Source organism: Eriocheir sinensis, unplaced genomic scaffold (assembly GCF_024679095.1).
Source record: "Eriocheir sinensis breed Jianghai 21 unplaced genomic scaffold, ASM2467909v1 Scaffold113, whole genome shotgun sequence".
Taxonomy (NCBI): domain Eukaryota; kingdom Metazoa; phylum Arthropoda; class Malacostraca; order Decapoda; family Varunidae; genus Eriocheir; species Eriocheir sinensis.
In genome coordinates, this window is record NW_026110441.1 from 663,945 (window position 1) to 681,444 (window position 17,500).

Here is a 17,500-nt window from a genome sequence, read left to right on the forward strand (position 1 = left end):
GCCAGGCAGGCGAGGGAAGGCTCGGGTGTGTGCAGGCTGGGCAGAGGCTCACTGCTGAGGGTGGCAATACTGAACACCCCCCCACACACACTGCTGTTAGGAACTTTGAGTGTGAACTGTGTGGGAAAAAGGTTACTAGTAAAGGTAGCCTCAGAAGACACGTGTTCCTCCACAGTGGCATCAGGAACTTTAAGTGTGAACAGTGTGGGAAAAAGTTTAAATGTAATGATAACCTCAAAACACACATGGTCCGCCACACTGGCATCAGAAACTTTGAGTGTGAACAGTGTGGGAAAAAGTTTTTACTTAAAGATGACCTCAGTCAACACATGCTCATCCACACTGCTACTAAAAGCTTTGAGTGTGACTACTGCTGGAAAAGATTTGCCCAGCGAAAAGGTCTAAGAAGCCACATACTTATCCACACCGCTCCAAAACAACTGGAGTGTGAACATTGTGGGAAACGGTTTACTGTAAAACAACAACTCTTAAAACACGTGCATACCCACACACCTTGACCTCTAGTCTTTGTGTGTGTGTCATTAACCTGTCTGATCATATGGGGAGGGAGGTGTGTATCTACAGAGGTTGTGGATAGTTTGCATTAAAGAATCTACAGTCTTTGTGTGTGTGTCATTAACCTATCTGATCATGTGGAGAGGGAGGCGTGTATCTACAGAGGTTGTGGATAGTTTGCATTATAGAATCTAGTCTTTGTGTGTGTGTCATTAACCTGTCTCATGTGGGGAGGGAGGTGTGTATTTGTAGAGGTTGTATTTATTTACTTAGTAGTGGTATACAGGAAAGGGCCACGCTTGTACTGTTCCATTTCTATATCTACTATAATCCAATTTTGCCTTAGAATCATGAAAGGTCTTGGCGTGGACCACATCTTTTCCAGGCCGTTCCAGGTATCCAGCACTCTGTGGAAAGCTGTTCCTCTATGTCTCTCCTCCAGGCTTCCTCTTTCATCTTCCCTCCATGGCCTCTTGATTCTCTTTTATCCCTCATTATTATATCTTTGTCCACTTTACCATCCCACTCAGCGCCCTGCACACGACAATCAGATCTCCTCTTCCTCCTCACCCCGCAGTGAATGGGTACCAGGTATTAATCGGGGGTTGTGTGATGTGTCCCGTCTCCTGGGGTCTGTTCCCTTCTCCTATAATTCCTTCCCCTTCTGTCTCTCTCCGGCATATGACCACAGATGTTGCGCCGACTAAACCAAACTTAACCTTCTTCTATAATTCCTTCCCCTTCTGTCTCTCTCTCCGGCATATGACCACAGATGTTGCGCTGACTAAACGAAACTTTCCCTTCTCCTATAATTCCTTCCCCTTCTGTCTCTCTCCGGCATATGACCACAGATGTTGCGCCGACTAAACGAAACTTTCCCTTCTCCTATAATTCCTTCCCCTTCTGTCTCTCTCCGGCATATGACCACAGATGTTGCGCCGACTAAACCAAACTTTCCCTTCTCCTATAATTCCTTCCCCTTCTGTCTCTCTCTCCGGCATATGACCACAGATGTTGCGCCGACTAAACGAAACTTTCCCTTCTCCTATAATTCCTTCCCCTTCTGTCTCTCTCCGACATATGACCACAGATGTTGCGCCGACTAAACGAAACTTTCCCTTCTTCTATAATTCCTTCCCCTTCTGTCTCTCTCTCCGGCATATGACCACAGATGTTGCGCCGACTAAACGAAACTTTCCCTTCTCCTATAATTCCTTCCCCTTCTGTTTCTCTCCGGCATATGACCACAGATGTTGCGCCGACTAAACGAAACTTTCCCAAAACTTCCTCCTCTGTTCCAGTGCCATTAGTTTCAGCTGCTTCACTCTTTCTTCATAAGTTAAGCCTCTACAATATGGTCCTGAACACTCACCAATAACTCTGGCAAGGGTTTTCTTTTTGGTCATGTGTGAGTAGACAACACTGTGTAGAAGATCAGGCTAGGTTAACATGGGTCACCTTCCACAGTACGGTCCTGAACACTCACGTAAAAAGTGTTCAACCCAACATTGATTTAAAGGTGAAAATGTTACGGCATCATGTAAAGGGTCAGTTGGCGTACTTAACCTGGTAGCAGCGACGGGCGAAATTTGTGGCTTTACCGTGTAGCAGCGACGGGCGAAATTTGTGGCTTTACCGTGTAGCAGCGACGGGCGAAATTTGTGGCTTTACCGTGTAGCAGCGACGGGCCAAATTTGTGGCTTTACCGTGTAGCAGCGACGGGCCAAATTTGTGGCTTTACCGTGTAGCAGCGACGGGCCAAATTTGTGTCTTTACCGTGTAGCAGCGTCGTTATAAATTTGTGGCTTTACCGTGTAGCAGCGACGGGCCAAATTTGTGGCTTTACCGTGTAGCAGCGACGGGCCAAATTTGTGCCATGATTTAAACCCCCCAAAATAGATGATACATAATCTGATCACAAATGCTTTGATATATATTATGAAATGGTTTGAGTGAGTGCTGATTTTTTCCCATTTTTCTCGCTTAGAGGGACCATTAAGAAACATGATCCCTGCTGCTACCGGGTTAAACATTTTGGCACTCAAGCACATATTTCGCAAGGCTTTCGTAGGAGTTTGGGGCATTTCCCAGGGTAGTTTATGACCCTGGTGGTAGGCTGACCTTTCTTCTGTAGCATGAACCTAGAATAGCACTCCTGAAGACCCACCTCATCTACTTTTTGGCCTTTGGAAATAGATGATGTAGAAGGTGGTAGCAGCGGGGATCATGTTTCTTAATGGTCCCTCTAAGCGAGAAAAATAAGAAAAAATCACCCCTCACACAAACCATTTCATAATATATATCAAAGCATTTGTGATCAGATTATGTATCATCTATTTTGTGGGGCTTATATCATGGCACAAATTTGGCCCGTTGCTGCTACACGGTAAAGCCACAAATTTGGCCCGTCGCTGCTACACGGTAAAGCCACAAATTTGGCCCGTCGCTGCTACACGGTAAAGCCACAAATTTGGCCCGTCGCTGCTACACGGTAAAGCCACAAATTTGGCCCGTCGCTGCTACACGGTAAAGCCACAAATTTGGCCCGTTGCTGCTTCATGGTAAAGCCACAAATTTGGCCCGTCGCTGCTACACGGTAAAGCCACAAATTTGGCCCGTTGCTGCTTCATGGTAAAGCCACAAATTTGGCCCGTCGCTGCTACACGGTAAAGACACAAATTTGGCCCGTTGCTGCTACATGGTAAAGCCACAAATTTGGCCCATTGCTGCTACACGGTAAAGCCACAAATTTGGCCCGTCGCTGCTACATGGTAAAGCCACAAATTTGGCCCGTGGCTGCTACACGGTAAAGCCACAAATTTGGCCCGTCGATGCTACAAGGTAAAGCCACAAATTTGGCCCGTCGCTGCTTCATGGTAAAGCCACAAATTTGGCCCGTCACTGCTACACGGTAAAGCCACAAATTTGTCTGTCGCTGCTACATGGTAAGCCACAAATTTGGCCCGTCGCTGCTACATGGTAAAGCCACAAATTTGGCCCATCGCTGCTACACGGTAAAGCCACAAATTTGGCCCGTCGCTGCTACATGGTAAAGCCACAAATTTGGCCCGTCGCTGCTACACGGTAAAGCCACAAATTTGGCCCGTCGCTGCTACACGGTAAAGCCACAAATTTGGCCCGTCGCTGCTTCATGGTAAAGCCACAAATTTGGCCCGTCGCTGCTTCATGGTAAAGCCACAAATTTGGCCCGTCGATGCTTCATGGTAAAGCCACAAATTTGGCCCGTTGCTGCTTCATGGTAAAGCCACAAATTTGGCCCGTTGCTGCTTCATGGTAAAGCCACAAATTTGGCCCGTCGATGCTACATGGTAAAGCCACAAATTTGGCCCTCACTGCTACACGGTAAAGCCACAAATTTGGCTCTTCGCTGCTACACGGTAAAGCCACAAATTTGGCTCTTTGCTGCTACACGGTAAAGCCACAAATTTGGCCCATCGCTGCTACACGGTAAAGCCACAAATTTGGCCCATCGCTGCTACACGGTAAAGCCACAAATTTGGCCCGTCGCTGCTTCATGGTAAAGCCACAAATTTGGCCCGTCGCTGCTACACGGTAAAGCCACAAATTTGTCCGGTCGCTGCTACATGGTAAAGCCACAAATTTGGCCCGTCGCTGGTACATGGTAAAGCCACAAATTTGGCCCGTCGCTGCTACATGGTAAAGCCACAAATTTGGCCCGTCGCTGCTACACGGTAAAGCCACAAATTTGGCCCGTCGCTGCTACACGGTAAAGCCACAAATTTGGCCCGTTGATGCTACCGGGTTAAAGGCGGTATTGATATCCTTTATTGCCATTTCCTCTTTTTTTTTTTTCATTTAATATTATTTTGTTGTTCAGTTGAATGTTTTGGGCTTCATTTTTTGTGCAAATGAATATTAATCATATACCGTGTTTGAATCTTGGCCCCCCGTACATCAAATCTACGGCCACCATGCCCTGCACAGCCTGTGTTAGCTTATAGGTAGTTAGGTCATGTCAAGTTACCTTAGATTTAGTTTGGTTAGGTTAGTTTGGTTCACTGTTGTGTGCTGACGACCACCACTCTTGCAGGTGCTGAGGCCAAGGTCAGCAGCACCGCCGGGACTCCTCGCCGCTTCCCTCAGCACTGCAGCTCACCTTGCCTTGGGGCCTCCTGCAGGAGTGGCCCATGCTGGCCCCCCCTCCCACCTCCAGGGTTGTCTGCCAGGAGTGGTGCCACAATGGAGGATGTGGGGCCAGGCAGCGACACAGACAGCCCGGACCAGCGGCAGGTCACTGCTGAGGGTGGCAACACTGAACACCCCAATACACACACTGCTGTTGGGAAAGTTGAGTGTGAACTGTGTGGGAAAAAGTTTAATGGAAAAAGTGCCGTCAAAATACACATGGTCGTCCACACTGGTGTTAAAAACTTTGAGTGTGAACAGTGTGAAAAAAGGTTCACTCAAAAATCAAGCCTCACATTACACATCCTTACCCACGCTGGCACCAAAAACTTTGAGTGTGAACTGTGTGAGAAAAAGTTTACTCGCAAAAATGGTCTCAATAAACACATGGCCATCCACACTGGTGTTAGAAACTTTGAGTGTGAACACTGTGGGAAAAAGTTTATTACTAAAAGTAAACTCAAAACACACATGGTTGTCCACACAGGTGTTAGAGACTTTGAGTGTGAACACTGTGGAAAAAAGTTTACCACTAAAAGCTCCTTTACTAGACACATTGTTCTCCACACCAGTATTAGAAACTTTGAGTGTGATCAGTGTGGGAAAACGTTTCTTCGTAAAGGCGACCTCAACCAACACATGCTCCTCCACTCTGGCACTAAAAGCTTTGAGTGCGATTACTGTGGGAAGAGGTTCACCCAGCCAAGGGGTCTGAGAACACACATGCACATCCACACTGACCCAAAAAAACTTGAGTGTGAACATTGTGGGAAAAAGTTTACTCAGAAATGTGGCCTCAAGAAACACTTACTTACCCACACAGATGCTAAAGACCTTGAGTGTGAACATTGTGGGGAAAGGCTTTCTACTCTTACTAAAAACTTTGTGTGTGACTATTGTGGAAAAACATTTGCCTGTAAAGATGGCCTCAAGGCACACATGGTTACTCACATTAGTACTAAAAACTTTAAGTGTGAAGATTGTGGGGAAAGATTTCTTCGTCAAGGTGACCTCAACACCCACATGCTCATCCACACTGGAGATAAAGTTTATGGGCCGCATTACTAAACATTTCGTCGCCAAAGTTCACATATTTGACTAGGCTATCGTAGGAGTTTTAGGCATTTCTAGAAGTAGTTTTATGACCCTTCCTCTGTACCATGAACCTAAAGAAACACACATTTGACAAGGCTTTCATCGGAGTTTTAGGCATTTCTTGAAGTAGTTTTATGACCCTGGTGGTAGTGTGACCCTTCCTCTGTACCATGAACCTAAAGAAACACATATTTGACAAGGCTTTCGTCGGAGTTTTAGGCATTTCTAGAAGTAGTTTTATGACCCTGGTGGTAGTGTGACCCTTCCTCTGTACCATGAACCTAAAGAAACACACATTTGACAAGGCTTTCGTAGGAGTTTTAGGCATTTCTAGAAGTAGTTTTATGACCCTGGTGGTAGTGTGACCCTTCCTCTGTACCATGAACCTAAAGAAACACACATTTGACAAGGCTTTCGTAGGAGTTTTAGGCATTTCTTGAAGTAGTTTTATGACCCTGGTGGTAGTGTGACCCTTCCTCTGTACCATGAACCTAAAGAAACACACATTTGACAAGGCTTTCGTAGGAGTTTTAGGCATTTCTAGAAGTAGTTTTATGACCCTGGTGGTAGTCTGACCCTTCCTCTGTACCATGAACCTAAAGAAACACACATTACAACCCAATTGACCCCCTGTTTGACCTTCAGAAATAGCTGATCTGAGAAGCGAAATTGTCTTATAATATCAACCAAAGTGTGATATTTGTGGCAAGTGTTTCACCACCAAAAAACTCTATTACCTGCCATGTCAAGACACACCTGTGAGGAGGGAATCTTGTATCTGCAGGTGTGGTGGATAGCTTACAGTATAGACCTTACAGAGTGTGTGTGTGTGTGTGTGTGTGGGTGTGGGTGGGTGTGATACTGTATCCTCTGAAGGGTGTGCCCATGTCAAAAGTCTCCAGCTCTTCCTGCACCTGTTCTTCCTTTTTGTATCCTCACACACCACCTCCGCCTCCCTCCAAGTGTTCATGCTGTCCGTTCATCCACCTCAGCGCTCACTTTCCTATCCCTCCCTTCCATTAAATTTTTGTATATGCACACACCACCTCCGCCTCCCTCCAAGCATACATGCCATCCATCCACAGTGTTGCCAGATGGTGCAGAGGAAACTTCAGTAGATTATTGCGAGAAAATTCAGTAGGTAGGTAAAAATTCGGCAGACGCACTTTAATATATATGTAGTGGTTCTTGCGATATATGTTATGAAGATGAAATTAAGTAAAAAAGCATTATATCAATATTTTTTTATAACTGGTGAAAATTTGGAAAAGCAATATACAAATTATTCATGAGATTGATAAGTTATTTCTGAGATTCATCGAAATTTCAGTACATCTCCAGATATTTCGGTAGATCTGGCAACACAGTCCGTCCATCCACCTAAGCACCAGCGTTGCCAAATTAGTGCATTAACCGCATATCGTATCAATCATTTTTATGCCCCAAACTCTCGTACCTACACAAGTAACGTGAGAAAATCAAAGTTAGTGTTAAAACCGTTGAATGTTGATGTTTTTCGTTGTTATAATTATCGGTTAGCAACTACGAAAATTAAATGCGATGGGTACGATAATTTGTCAACGCTGCTTAACACTGATCTCCCTATTCCTCCCTACCATTAAATCTGGCTCTCGGAAACCCTCTCCACCAATACCATCTCCCTATTCCTCCCTACCATTAAATCTGGCTCTCGGAAACCCTCTCCACCAATACCATCTCCCTATCCCTCCCTACCATTAAATCTGGCTCTCGGAAACCCTCTCCACCAATACCATCTCCCTATCCCTCCCTACCATTAAATCTGGCTCTCGGAAACCCTCTCCACCAATACCATCTCCCTATCCCTCCCTAACATTAAATCTGGCTCTCGGAAACCCTCTCCACCAATACCATCTCCCTATCCCTTCCTACCATTAAATCTGGCTCTCGGAAACCCTCTCCACCAATACCATCTCCCTATCCCTCCCTACCATTAAATCTGGCTCTCGGAAACTCTCTCCATCAATACCATCTCCCTATCCCTCCCTACCATTAAATCTGGCTCTCGGAAACCCTCTCCACCAATACCATCCTCCTATCCCTCCCTAACATTAAATCTGGCTCTCGGAAACCCTCTCCACCAATACCATCCTCCTATCCCTCCCTAACATTAAATCTGGCTCTCGGAAACCCTCTCCACCAATACCATCTCCCTATCCCTCCCTACCATTAAATCTGGCTCTCGGAAACCCTCTCCACCAATACCATCTCCTATTCCTCCCTACCATTAAATCTGGCTCGAAACCCTCTCCACCAATACCATCTCCTATCCTCCCTAACATTAAATCTGGCTCTCGGAAACCCTCTCCACCAATACCATCTCCCTATCCCTCCCTACCATTAAATCTGGCTCTCGGAAACCCTCTCCGCCAATACCATCTCCCTATCCCTCCCTACCATTAAATCTGGCTCTCGGAAACCCTCTCCGCCAATACCATCTCCCTATTCCTCCCTACCATTAAATCTGGCTCTTGGAAACCCTCTCCACCAATACCATCTCCCTATCCCTCCCTACCATTAAATCTGGCTCTCGGAAACCCTCTCCACCAATACCATCTCCCTATCCCTCCCTAACATTAAATCTGGCTCTCGGAAACCCTCTCCACCAATACCATCTCCCTATCCCTCCCTACCATTAAATCTGGCTCTCGGAAACCCTCTCCACCAATACCATCTCCCTATCCCTCCCTAACATTAAATCTGGCTCTCGGAAACCTTCTCCACCAATACCGAGCCTGTTTATAATGTATCCAAGCTGTCTCAGTGGAAGCTAGTCTACCCACTCCACCACTACACTCCACGCCTCATTCTCGCCTCCACACCACATCTGTGCAGCTCTTCATGACCTACACGGTGCCTCCTGGTGACTGCATGTACCCCTCAGGCAACTCATCACTGCTGTACATGTCCTGTTATTGTGTATTATTGCGTTTTTGGTTTATATCTGTAAGTAGACCATCTAAGGGAGAGTTTGTGAACAGTGTCAGCTGTTTCTAATTTACCATCATTGTGTTTTAAGGTTTACACCATGAGGACACACGAGGAAAGGAAGGAATTATATTGGGACTTTATATGAGAGGATGTGTTTGTCTCCTCCTCCTCCTCCTCCTCCTCCTCCTCCTCTGCTAGTGATGAAGGTAAGTCACACAGTAAACTAAGACTTATCAGAGGTGGGCAAGTGCGGTACTTAGCACTACCGCAAAATTTCTGAAAATAACGCACTACCGCGGGCCGCACTAAAAAAATCATGCGGTACTTTGAAAGCTATCGAAGACGACATTTGCAGCATTTTATTATTATTATTATTATTATTTTTTTTTACAGTGAATCGGACTCAATCAGTCAATCGGTATCAGTCATCAGAATCAGTGTTCAATCATTCTGACTTTTCAGATATTGTTCAAAATTAAATGCTAAATAGACAGACTAAACTACTACACTACTACTACTACACAGGGTAGGCGGTGGCCGAACTGGTAGCGTTTTGGGCCCACATTCACCGCGTGATGGACGACGCGGGTTCGAATCCCCACGCTACCACTCGGATTTTTCAGTCACCACCGAGTGGCTTAAAACTTCCCACATGCTGTCCTGAAGACCACCCATCAACCCGGACTCTAGAGGAAGCCGTCCAAGCGAATCAAGAACGAGTTCCGGGGGGCAGCATGAGCCAATGCAAGATGGCGCCACTATAAACACTCACCTGCGCCAGAACGGGCTGGGCCGACCATCAGGCCCCACCTGGAAGAAGCCTTGGGCCGACCATCAGGCCCCACGAGGAAGATGCCTACCGGCGCAACAGGCAGCGACGTAAAAAAAAAAAAAAAAAAAAAAAAAAAAACACTGCCAGTCTTCTTTAACCCGTGCGGTGCCGGCCACTTCAACCGTCCGTGCTGCCGGACGATTTTTCATTTTTTATGAGCTTAACAAATCCTAAGCAATTGTAAGATAATGGAAAAACATACAAAAAGTGGTTTAGCAAATTGAACATTTTTTAAACCCACCTTGTATACAAATGCAACATATATGAGCACCGAGGCCATGCGCAGCTGTGGCGTGTGCCCCCAACTTAACCTTTACCAACCCACTCAGGATCAAGGGAAGGAGAGCAGCAACTGTTGCAAGGGTTTTATTATTGGTCATGCGTGAGTACACAACACTGTGCAGAAGATCAGGTTAGGCTGACATGGGTCACCTTCCACAGTATGGTCCTGGACACTCACATAAAAAGTGTTCAACCCAACATTGATTTAAAGGTGAAAATGTTACGGCATCATGTAAAGGGTCAGTTGGCGTACTTAACGAAAAGGTTCATTGCACGTTGGCTGGGACGTCACAAGACCTAAGTAGGGGTCCGAGGTGTTATAACAGCCTAGCTAAGGCGTCCATGCCCCCTCCAGGTGAGAAGAGCTTCAGTGAGGAATGCCAGAGAGGACGTCATGTAGCCAATACCCAGGAAGTAAAACACACCCTGGAACACACCCAAGAGAAGGTTACACCCCATCCCTGTGCACCCCAGAGCAATGGTGCACCAGTACACTCAGCTACACCCTGGACTGGTACACCCACACTATATAACACTGTATTCACTATTGGGGGCACTCAGCTACACCCTGGACTGGTACACCCGCACTATATAACACTGTATTCACTATTGGGGGCACTCAGCTACACCCTGGACTGGTACACTCACACTATATAACACTGTATTCACTATTGGGGGCACTCAGCTACACCCTGGACTGGTACACCCACACTATATAACACTGTATTCACTATTGGGGGCACTCAGCTACACCCTGGACTGGTACACCCACACTATATAACACTGTATTCACTATTGGGGGCACTCAGCTACACCCTGGACTGGTACACCCACACTATATAACACTGTATTCACTATTGGGGGCACTCAGCTACACCCTGGACTGGTACACCTGCACTATATAACACTGTATTCACTATTGGGGGCACTCAGCTACACCCTGGACTGGTACACCCGCACTATATAACACTGTATTCACTATTGGGGGCACTCAGCTACACCCTGGACTGGTACACCCGCACTATATAACACTGTATTCACTATTGGGGGCACTCAGCTACACCCGGGACTGGTACACCCACACTATATAACACTGTATTCACTATTGGGGGCACTCAGCTACACCCTGGACTGGTACACCTGCACTATATAACACTGTATTCACTATTGGGGGCACTCAGCTACACCCAGGACTGGTACACCACACTATATAACACTGTATTCACTATTGGGGGCACTCAGCTACACCCTGGACTGGTACACCCGCACTATATAACACTGTATTCACTATTGGGGGCACTCAGCTACACCCTGGACTGGTACACCCACACTATATAACACTGTATTCACTATTGGGGGCACTCAGCTACACCCGGGAATACACTGGACAATGTCATTATATTCTCAGTTATACACCCATATACACTCAGCTACACCCACAATACAGTGTTACACCCACAAGTACAGTTATACTCTAACGCACTCTAGAATGCAAACCTTCACTCCTTACACCCTGATACACACTATACTGCACAGTGATACACCCTGATACACACTATACTGCACAGTGATACACCCTGACACACACTTCTGATCGTTACACTGCTCCCTCACACCCTATTTATCAATCTACATAGTTATGCTACATCTATACCCGTCTATCTATCTGCATCTATGTATTAATTTATCTATGTATCTGTATTTGCATCTCCAGGTATCTAACTATATTTTATCTATCAATGCATTTATCTATATTTATCTGCCATCTATCTGTCTATCTTACCTGGAGGTGGTGGAGGCCCAGGGCTTGGGTGGTGGTGGTGGAGGTGATGGTGGTGGTTGAGGAGGTCAGGTCACCCCTCTCTCTCCTCTTGGGGTCATTGATCACGTCTCGCAGCCACTGGGAGAATTTATCATTATTTTCCTACACTCTCCTTATGTGTGTCGCTCCCTGCTGAAGTGGGGCAAGCGACGTACACAGGAAAACCAGAACATTGGGATGGGAAGTTGGGTGATCCTGCACTTTTCCTCGGCATGTGTGTAGAGGAAGTAGACCAAGGCAAAAAATGAAAAGAAAAGAAAAGCCCGCTAACCACTGCTCCTGTATGAAAGAGTAAAGAGGAGTGGTCGAAAGAGAGGTCAATTTCGGGAGGAGAGATGTCCTGATACCCTCCTCTTGAAAGTTTGAAAAGTTGCCTAGCTCAGAACGCCTCAAGAGTTGGTCGAAGCGAGGCAACTGCTCCTATATAAAAGAGTAAAGAGGAGTGGTCGAAAGAGAGGTCAATTTCGAGAGGAGAGATGTCCTGATACCCTCCTCTTGAAAGTTTGAAAAGTTGCCTAGCTCAGAACGCCTCAAGAGTTGGTCGAAGCGAGGCCACTGCTCCTGTATGAAAGAGTAAAGAGGAGTGGTCGAAAGAGGTCAATTTCGAGAGGAGAGATGTCCTGATACCCTCCTCTTGAAAGTTTGAAAAGTTGCCTAGCTCAGAACGCCTCAAGAGTTGGTCGAAGCGAGGCCACTGCTCCTATATAAAAGAGTAGATGAGTGGTCGAAAGAGAGGTCAATTTCGGGAGGAGAGATGTCCTGATACCCTCCTCTTGAAAGTTTGAAAAGTTGCCTAGCTCAGAACGCCTCAAGAGTTGGTCGAAGCGAGGCCACTGCTCCTGTATGAAAGAGTAAAGAGGAGTGGTCGAAAGAGAGGTCAATTTCGAGAGGAGAGATGTGAAGTGGAGGATACAGATAACATTAAAGAACACAGAAAACATTATGAGAACACACGAGGATTAGAGGAAGGCGAAGAAACACAGGCTTAGCATTGCATATTTTGGAAGGGTGCGTGTGTGTGTGTGTGTTTAACGAAAGTGTAGCTACATTCCTTTAATAATTCAGACTATAGCAAGGTTACCGTCACACCAGAAACGGAGGTGATGGATAAATAATTGAAAACACCGAGATTACCAAAAAAACATACCCATACATTCAGCTGCCTACCTACCTTAGTCACAAGACCATTCTCAATCATGGCTCTTATATTGGCGTCGAAATGGTGCCTGTAGGGGGAGCCGGGGTTCATGGCCCAGCCCAGCTCCACCGGGAAGATGTCCCCAGTGGCCACGTGCAGCTGCTTCTCCCCCGTGGGACTGGTGAACCTGGGGAAGAGACCAAAAGTTCACATATTTGACATGGCTTTCGTAGGAGCTGTAGGCCTTTCCAGGGGTAGTTTTATGACCCTGGTGGTAGTTTGACCCTTCTTCTGTGCCATGAACCTTAAAAAGCACTCATGAAAACCCGATTGATGCCCTAGCTCTTTGACCTTTAGAAATAGTTGATGTGAGAAGCGATGGTGTCTTAAAATACACCCCTAAGGACGGCATTGTCAGAAGCTCCCGGCCCTTACAACAACTATTTCCAGAGGTCAAAAAGGAGATCAGTCGGCTTCATCATGGCTGGTAGTTTAGGTTCATAGTGCAGACGAAGGGTCAGTCTACCAGCAGGGTCATAAAGCTACCCCTGGAAATGACCACAACTCCTGTACGTGGAAGCCTTCTCAAATATGTGAGCTTGGGCGAGAAAATGTTAAGGATGTGCCCAGAGATCCGATCGAGAGTATTACAGGTAACTCGATTTACGCGAGTTTGGTTTACGCGTTTTTTAAATAACGCGGGGTCCAGAATCCAAATAAATAGCTTAGCCCCCTGAAATACCAATATCTGATGATTAGTATCCCCTCCTTTCATTAGGTAGAAAGGAGGAGAGACGTGAGGATCGAGGAAGAAGGAAAAAAAAAAGATAGAATACCGAGAGAAGTAGAGGGATATAAGAGAATGAGGGAAAGGGAAATAAAAGAAACTGGAAGGAGGAAGGAAAAAGGAAGAAAATGGGAAAGAAAGAAAGAAAGGAAGGATGGAAAATTATAAGAAATGAAGTAAATAAAATGGAAGAAGGAAGAGAAAGAAGTAAGGAGATAAGGCAGGACTAAAGGAAGAAAAGAAGGAACTAAAGAAGGAAGGAAGAAATGGAGGAAGGAAGGAAGAAAAGAATAATGGAAGAAAAAAAAATATGATGAGAGAGAGAGAGAGAGAGAGAGAGAGAGAGAGAGAGAGAGAGAGAGAGAGAGATCCACGGGTACTATTGCCTCCCCAAATAGGTATATAATAACGTAGTCCCCCATCAAATACTAATATCCCACACACTTGGCAGGAGGAAAACTTGCCCGTGTCAAACCACCTTATCAAAGCCTCGAAGGACCTAAATATCTGCTACGAAACATCAAAATGATCCAACGAGCGGTTATTGATATTACACAACACTCACTTAGTTCTTTTCGATTGTGGAGTTAGTGGATTTACAGTAATAAAGCTCGTAATTATGGAGAAAAGGAGCTTAAAGTAATCCTGACCCCATTTTTGAGGTTCATGCTACGGGAGATGCGCTAGGGGTGGGCAAGAATCGCTTTTTTGAGAATCGCCGATTCCGATTCCAGAGGCTGTTGGAATCGCTGGTATCGATTCCGGAATCGCTTCCATCGTTCTGCCTCCCGCGCGGCCGGGAGTTGCCAAACGATTCTGGACTGCCGTGGGTCGCTCCTCCACCCTTATTTATGTACTGGGCCTGACGGAGGCACGCGCATCTGGCAACACTTGCCTGACGTCACAGACACAGAGTATCGACCAATCAAATGCCGTTTTTCCCTCCACGATGCCATTGTCTGCCAGATTGCCAGGAGAAATTAAGCTAGTGGAATCGTCAAGCCAAGGTATCGATACCAGTCATACCACTCGATACCTGGAAGCTTGAAGCGGAATCGCTGGAATCGATTCCGGAATCGTATCGTGCCCAGCCCTAAGATGCGCGCGCAGTGTTTACCTCTGACGTGATGGCCACCCCGAGTGTCCTCACATTTTCCTTAATATTTTATACCACAGTGAAGTTACCGCCACACCATTGAAGCTGAGGATACAGGGAACACTGAAGAACACACCGAGCACAGAAAACACCACGAGGACACACGAGGAATAGAAGAAAACGAAGAAATACAGACCTACGTTATAGCATTGAATATCTTGGAGGTGTGTGCGGGAGAATCTCGTCACATTTTCGTTAATATTTTATACCACAGTGAAGTTACCGCCACCCCATTGAAGCTGAGGATACAGGGAACATTAAAGAACACACCGAGCACAGAAAACACCACGAGGACACACGAGGAATAGAAGAAAACGAAGAAATACAGACCTACGTTGCATTGAATATCTTGGAGGTGTGTGCGGGAGAATCTCGTCACATTTTCGTTAATATTTCCGAGTACAGTGAAGTTACCGCAACACCATTGAAGCTGAGGATACAGGGAATATTAAAGAACACTCAGGGCACAGAAAACACCACGAGGACACACGAGAAATAGAAGAAAACGAAGAAATACAGACCTACGTTATAGCATTGAATATCTTGGAGGTGTGTGGGTGAGAGTCTCGTCATATTTTCGTTAATATTTTATACCACAGTGAATTTACCGCAACACCAGTGAAGTGGAGGATACAGGGAACATTGAAGAACACACAGAGCACAGAAAGCACCACGAGGACACACGAGGAATAGAAGAAAACGAAGAAATACAGACCTACGCAGCATTGAATATCTTAGTGGTGTGTGCGGGAGAATTTCGTCACATTTTCGTTAATATTTCAAACCATAGTGAAGTTACCGCCACCCCATTGAAGCTGAGGATACAGGGAACATTGAAGAACACACCGAGCACAGAAAACACCACGAGGACACACGAGAAATAGAAGAAAACGAAGAAATACAGACCTACGTTATAGCATTGAATATCTTGGTGTGTGCGGGAGAATCTCGTCACATTTTCGTTAATATTTTATACCACAGTGAAGTTACCGCAACACCAGTGAAGTGGAGGATACAGGGAACATTGAAGAATACTCAGAACACAGAAAACACCACAAAACACACTGAAAAATGAAGGAAAGCACTGAAATCCATATGTAGAACTCTGGACCCATTGTAACCAACCCGCCCATACAGAAACAATAGAAAAAAAAGATAGAAAATTACCCAGATTACCAAAAATTACCACAAGAACACACTAAAAAATGAAGGAAAACACTTAAAATATCACACAAAAACTCTGGACTCAGTGTAACCAACCCGCCCAAACAGGAACAATAGAAAAAAGTCCCAGACCACCAAAATTACCACAAGAACACACTGGAAAATGAAGGAAAACACTTAAAATATCACTTAAAAACTCTGGACTCAGTGTAACCAACCCGCCCAAACAGGAACAATAGAAAAAAGTCCCAGACCACCAAAATTACCACAAGAACACACTGGAAAATGAAGGAAAACACTTAAAATATCACTTAAAAACTCTGGACTCAGTGTAACCAACCCGCCCAAACAGGAACAATAGAAAAAAGTCCCAGACCACCAAAACTACCGCAAGAACACACTGGAAAATGAAGGAAAACACTTAAAATATCACACAAAAACTCTGGACTAGCTCAGTGTAACCAACCCGCCCAAACAGGAACAATAGAAAAAAAGTCCCAGACCACCAAAATTACCACAAGAACACACTGGAAAATGAAGGAAAACACTTAAAATATCACTTAAAAACTCTGGACTTCAAGTAACCAACCCACAAGAACCAGATCACCTACCTGACGGCTATCCGGTCTTCCAGGTAAGTTCTCCAGGTAATGAAGGCAAATTTGGTGTCCCTTGCCTTGGCTATGCATGTGTCTAGGGCCGGACACACCTGTAGGCCTTTGTAGACTCTTTGATACAGAGGCACAGTGGAGGTCTTGAGGAGTTGGTAGTCTGCGGCGCCCAAGTCCTAAGAGAGAGAGAGAGAGAGAGAGAGAGAGATTATTAAGACGTTTCCTCCACTCTATATTCTACGGAGGAACTTAATTGCCTCCAACAGACAATGGGAGGGAGGGAGAGATGGAGAGAAAGAGGGAGAGAGAGGAGGAAAGATATGGGAGGTAAGGATACAGGAGAGAGAGAGAGAGAGAGAGAGAGAGAGAGAGAGAGAGAGAGAGAGAGAGAGAGAGAGAGAGAGAATAAAGTGGAGGAAAGGAAATAAGAGAGAGAGAGAGAGAGAGAGAGAGAGAGAGAGAGAACATGTTTTATTTTCATGTTATGGATTGTGACATAGTTTTTCTTCTCTTCCTCTTTATCTCCATCTCTCCTATTCCCTTATTTTCTTGGTTCCTCTTCTTCCTCTTCCTCCTCTTCCTCTTCCATGTCTTCCCCTCATTTTTCTTCTCCTCTTCCTCCTTTTCCATCTTTCCCAATATTTTTTCTTTCTTTCCGTAATAAATTCTTCCCTTCCCTATACATAACTTTCTCCCCTTTATTTCCCCTTCCTTCCCATCCCCCCTTCCCCTTCCTTCCTCCCTGTCATTCCCCCTTCCCTTCCTTCCCAATCCTTCCTCCCCACCCTTCCCCTTCCTTCCTCCCTGTCATCCCCCCTTCCCATCCTTCCCAATCCTTCCTCCCCACCCTTCCCCTTCCTTCCTCCCTGTCATCCCCCCTTCCCATCCTTCCCAATCCTTCCTCCCCACCCTTCCCCTTCCTTCCTCCCTGTCATCCCCCCTTCCCTTCCTTCCCAATCC

General features: G+C 45.8%; 3 protein-coding genes across 3 annotated transcripts in view; 2 read left to right on the forward strand and 1 right to left on the reverse strand.

The window, feature by feature from the left end:
- The window catches only part of LOC126989335 (gastrula zinc finger protein XlCGF7.1-like), a 4,042-nt gene extending 3,419 nt beyond the window's left edge, over positions 1–623 (forward strand). The window contains exon 2 of the mRNA XM_050847964.1: positions 1–623. This exon is cut by the window's left edge and continues 465 nt beyond it. Within this exon, the coding sequence (XP_050703921.1) occupies positions 1–518 (518 nt within the window). The 3' untranslated portion in view covers positions 519–623.
- Positions 624–4,528: 3,905 nt separating this feature from the next.
- LOC126989336 (gastrula zinc finger protein XlCGF8.2DB-like) lies at positions 4,529–5,947 on the forward strand. Its single transcript, XM_050847966.1, has one exon. It carries the CDS (start codon positions 4,738–4,740, stop codon positions 5,749–5,751), a length of 1,014 nt encoding a protein of 337 aa, XP_050703923.1. The 5' UTR covers positions 4,529–4,737; the 3' UTR covers positions 5,752–5,947.
- A 3,990-nt stretch (positions 5,948–9,937) lies between these two features.
- The window catches only part of LOC126989348 (uncharacterized), a 16,874-nt gene continuing 9,311 nt past the window's right edge, over positions 9,938–17,500 (reverse strand). The window contains exons 7-10 of the mRNA XM_050847972.1: positions 16,541–16,716; positions 12,856–13,009; positions 11,646–11,762; positions 9,938–10,288 (exon numbers count right to left, since the gene is read on the reverse strand). Of these exons, the coding sequence (XP_050703929.1) occupies positions 10,190–10,288; positions 11,646–11,762; positions 12,856–13,009; positions 16,541–16,716 (546 nt within the window). The 3' untranslated portion in view covers positions 9,938–10,189. The remainder of the gene's footprint in view (positions 10,289–11,645; positions 11,763–12,855; positions 13,010–16,540; positions 16,717–17,500) is intronic.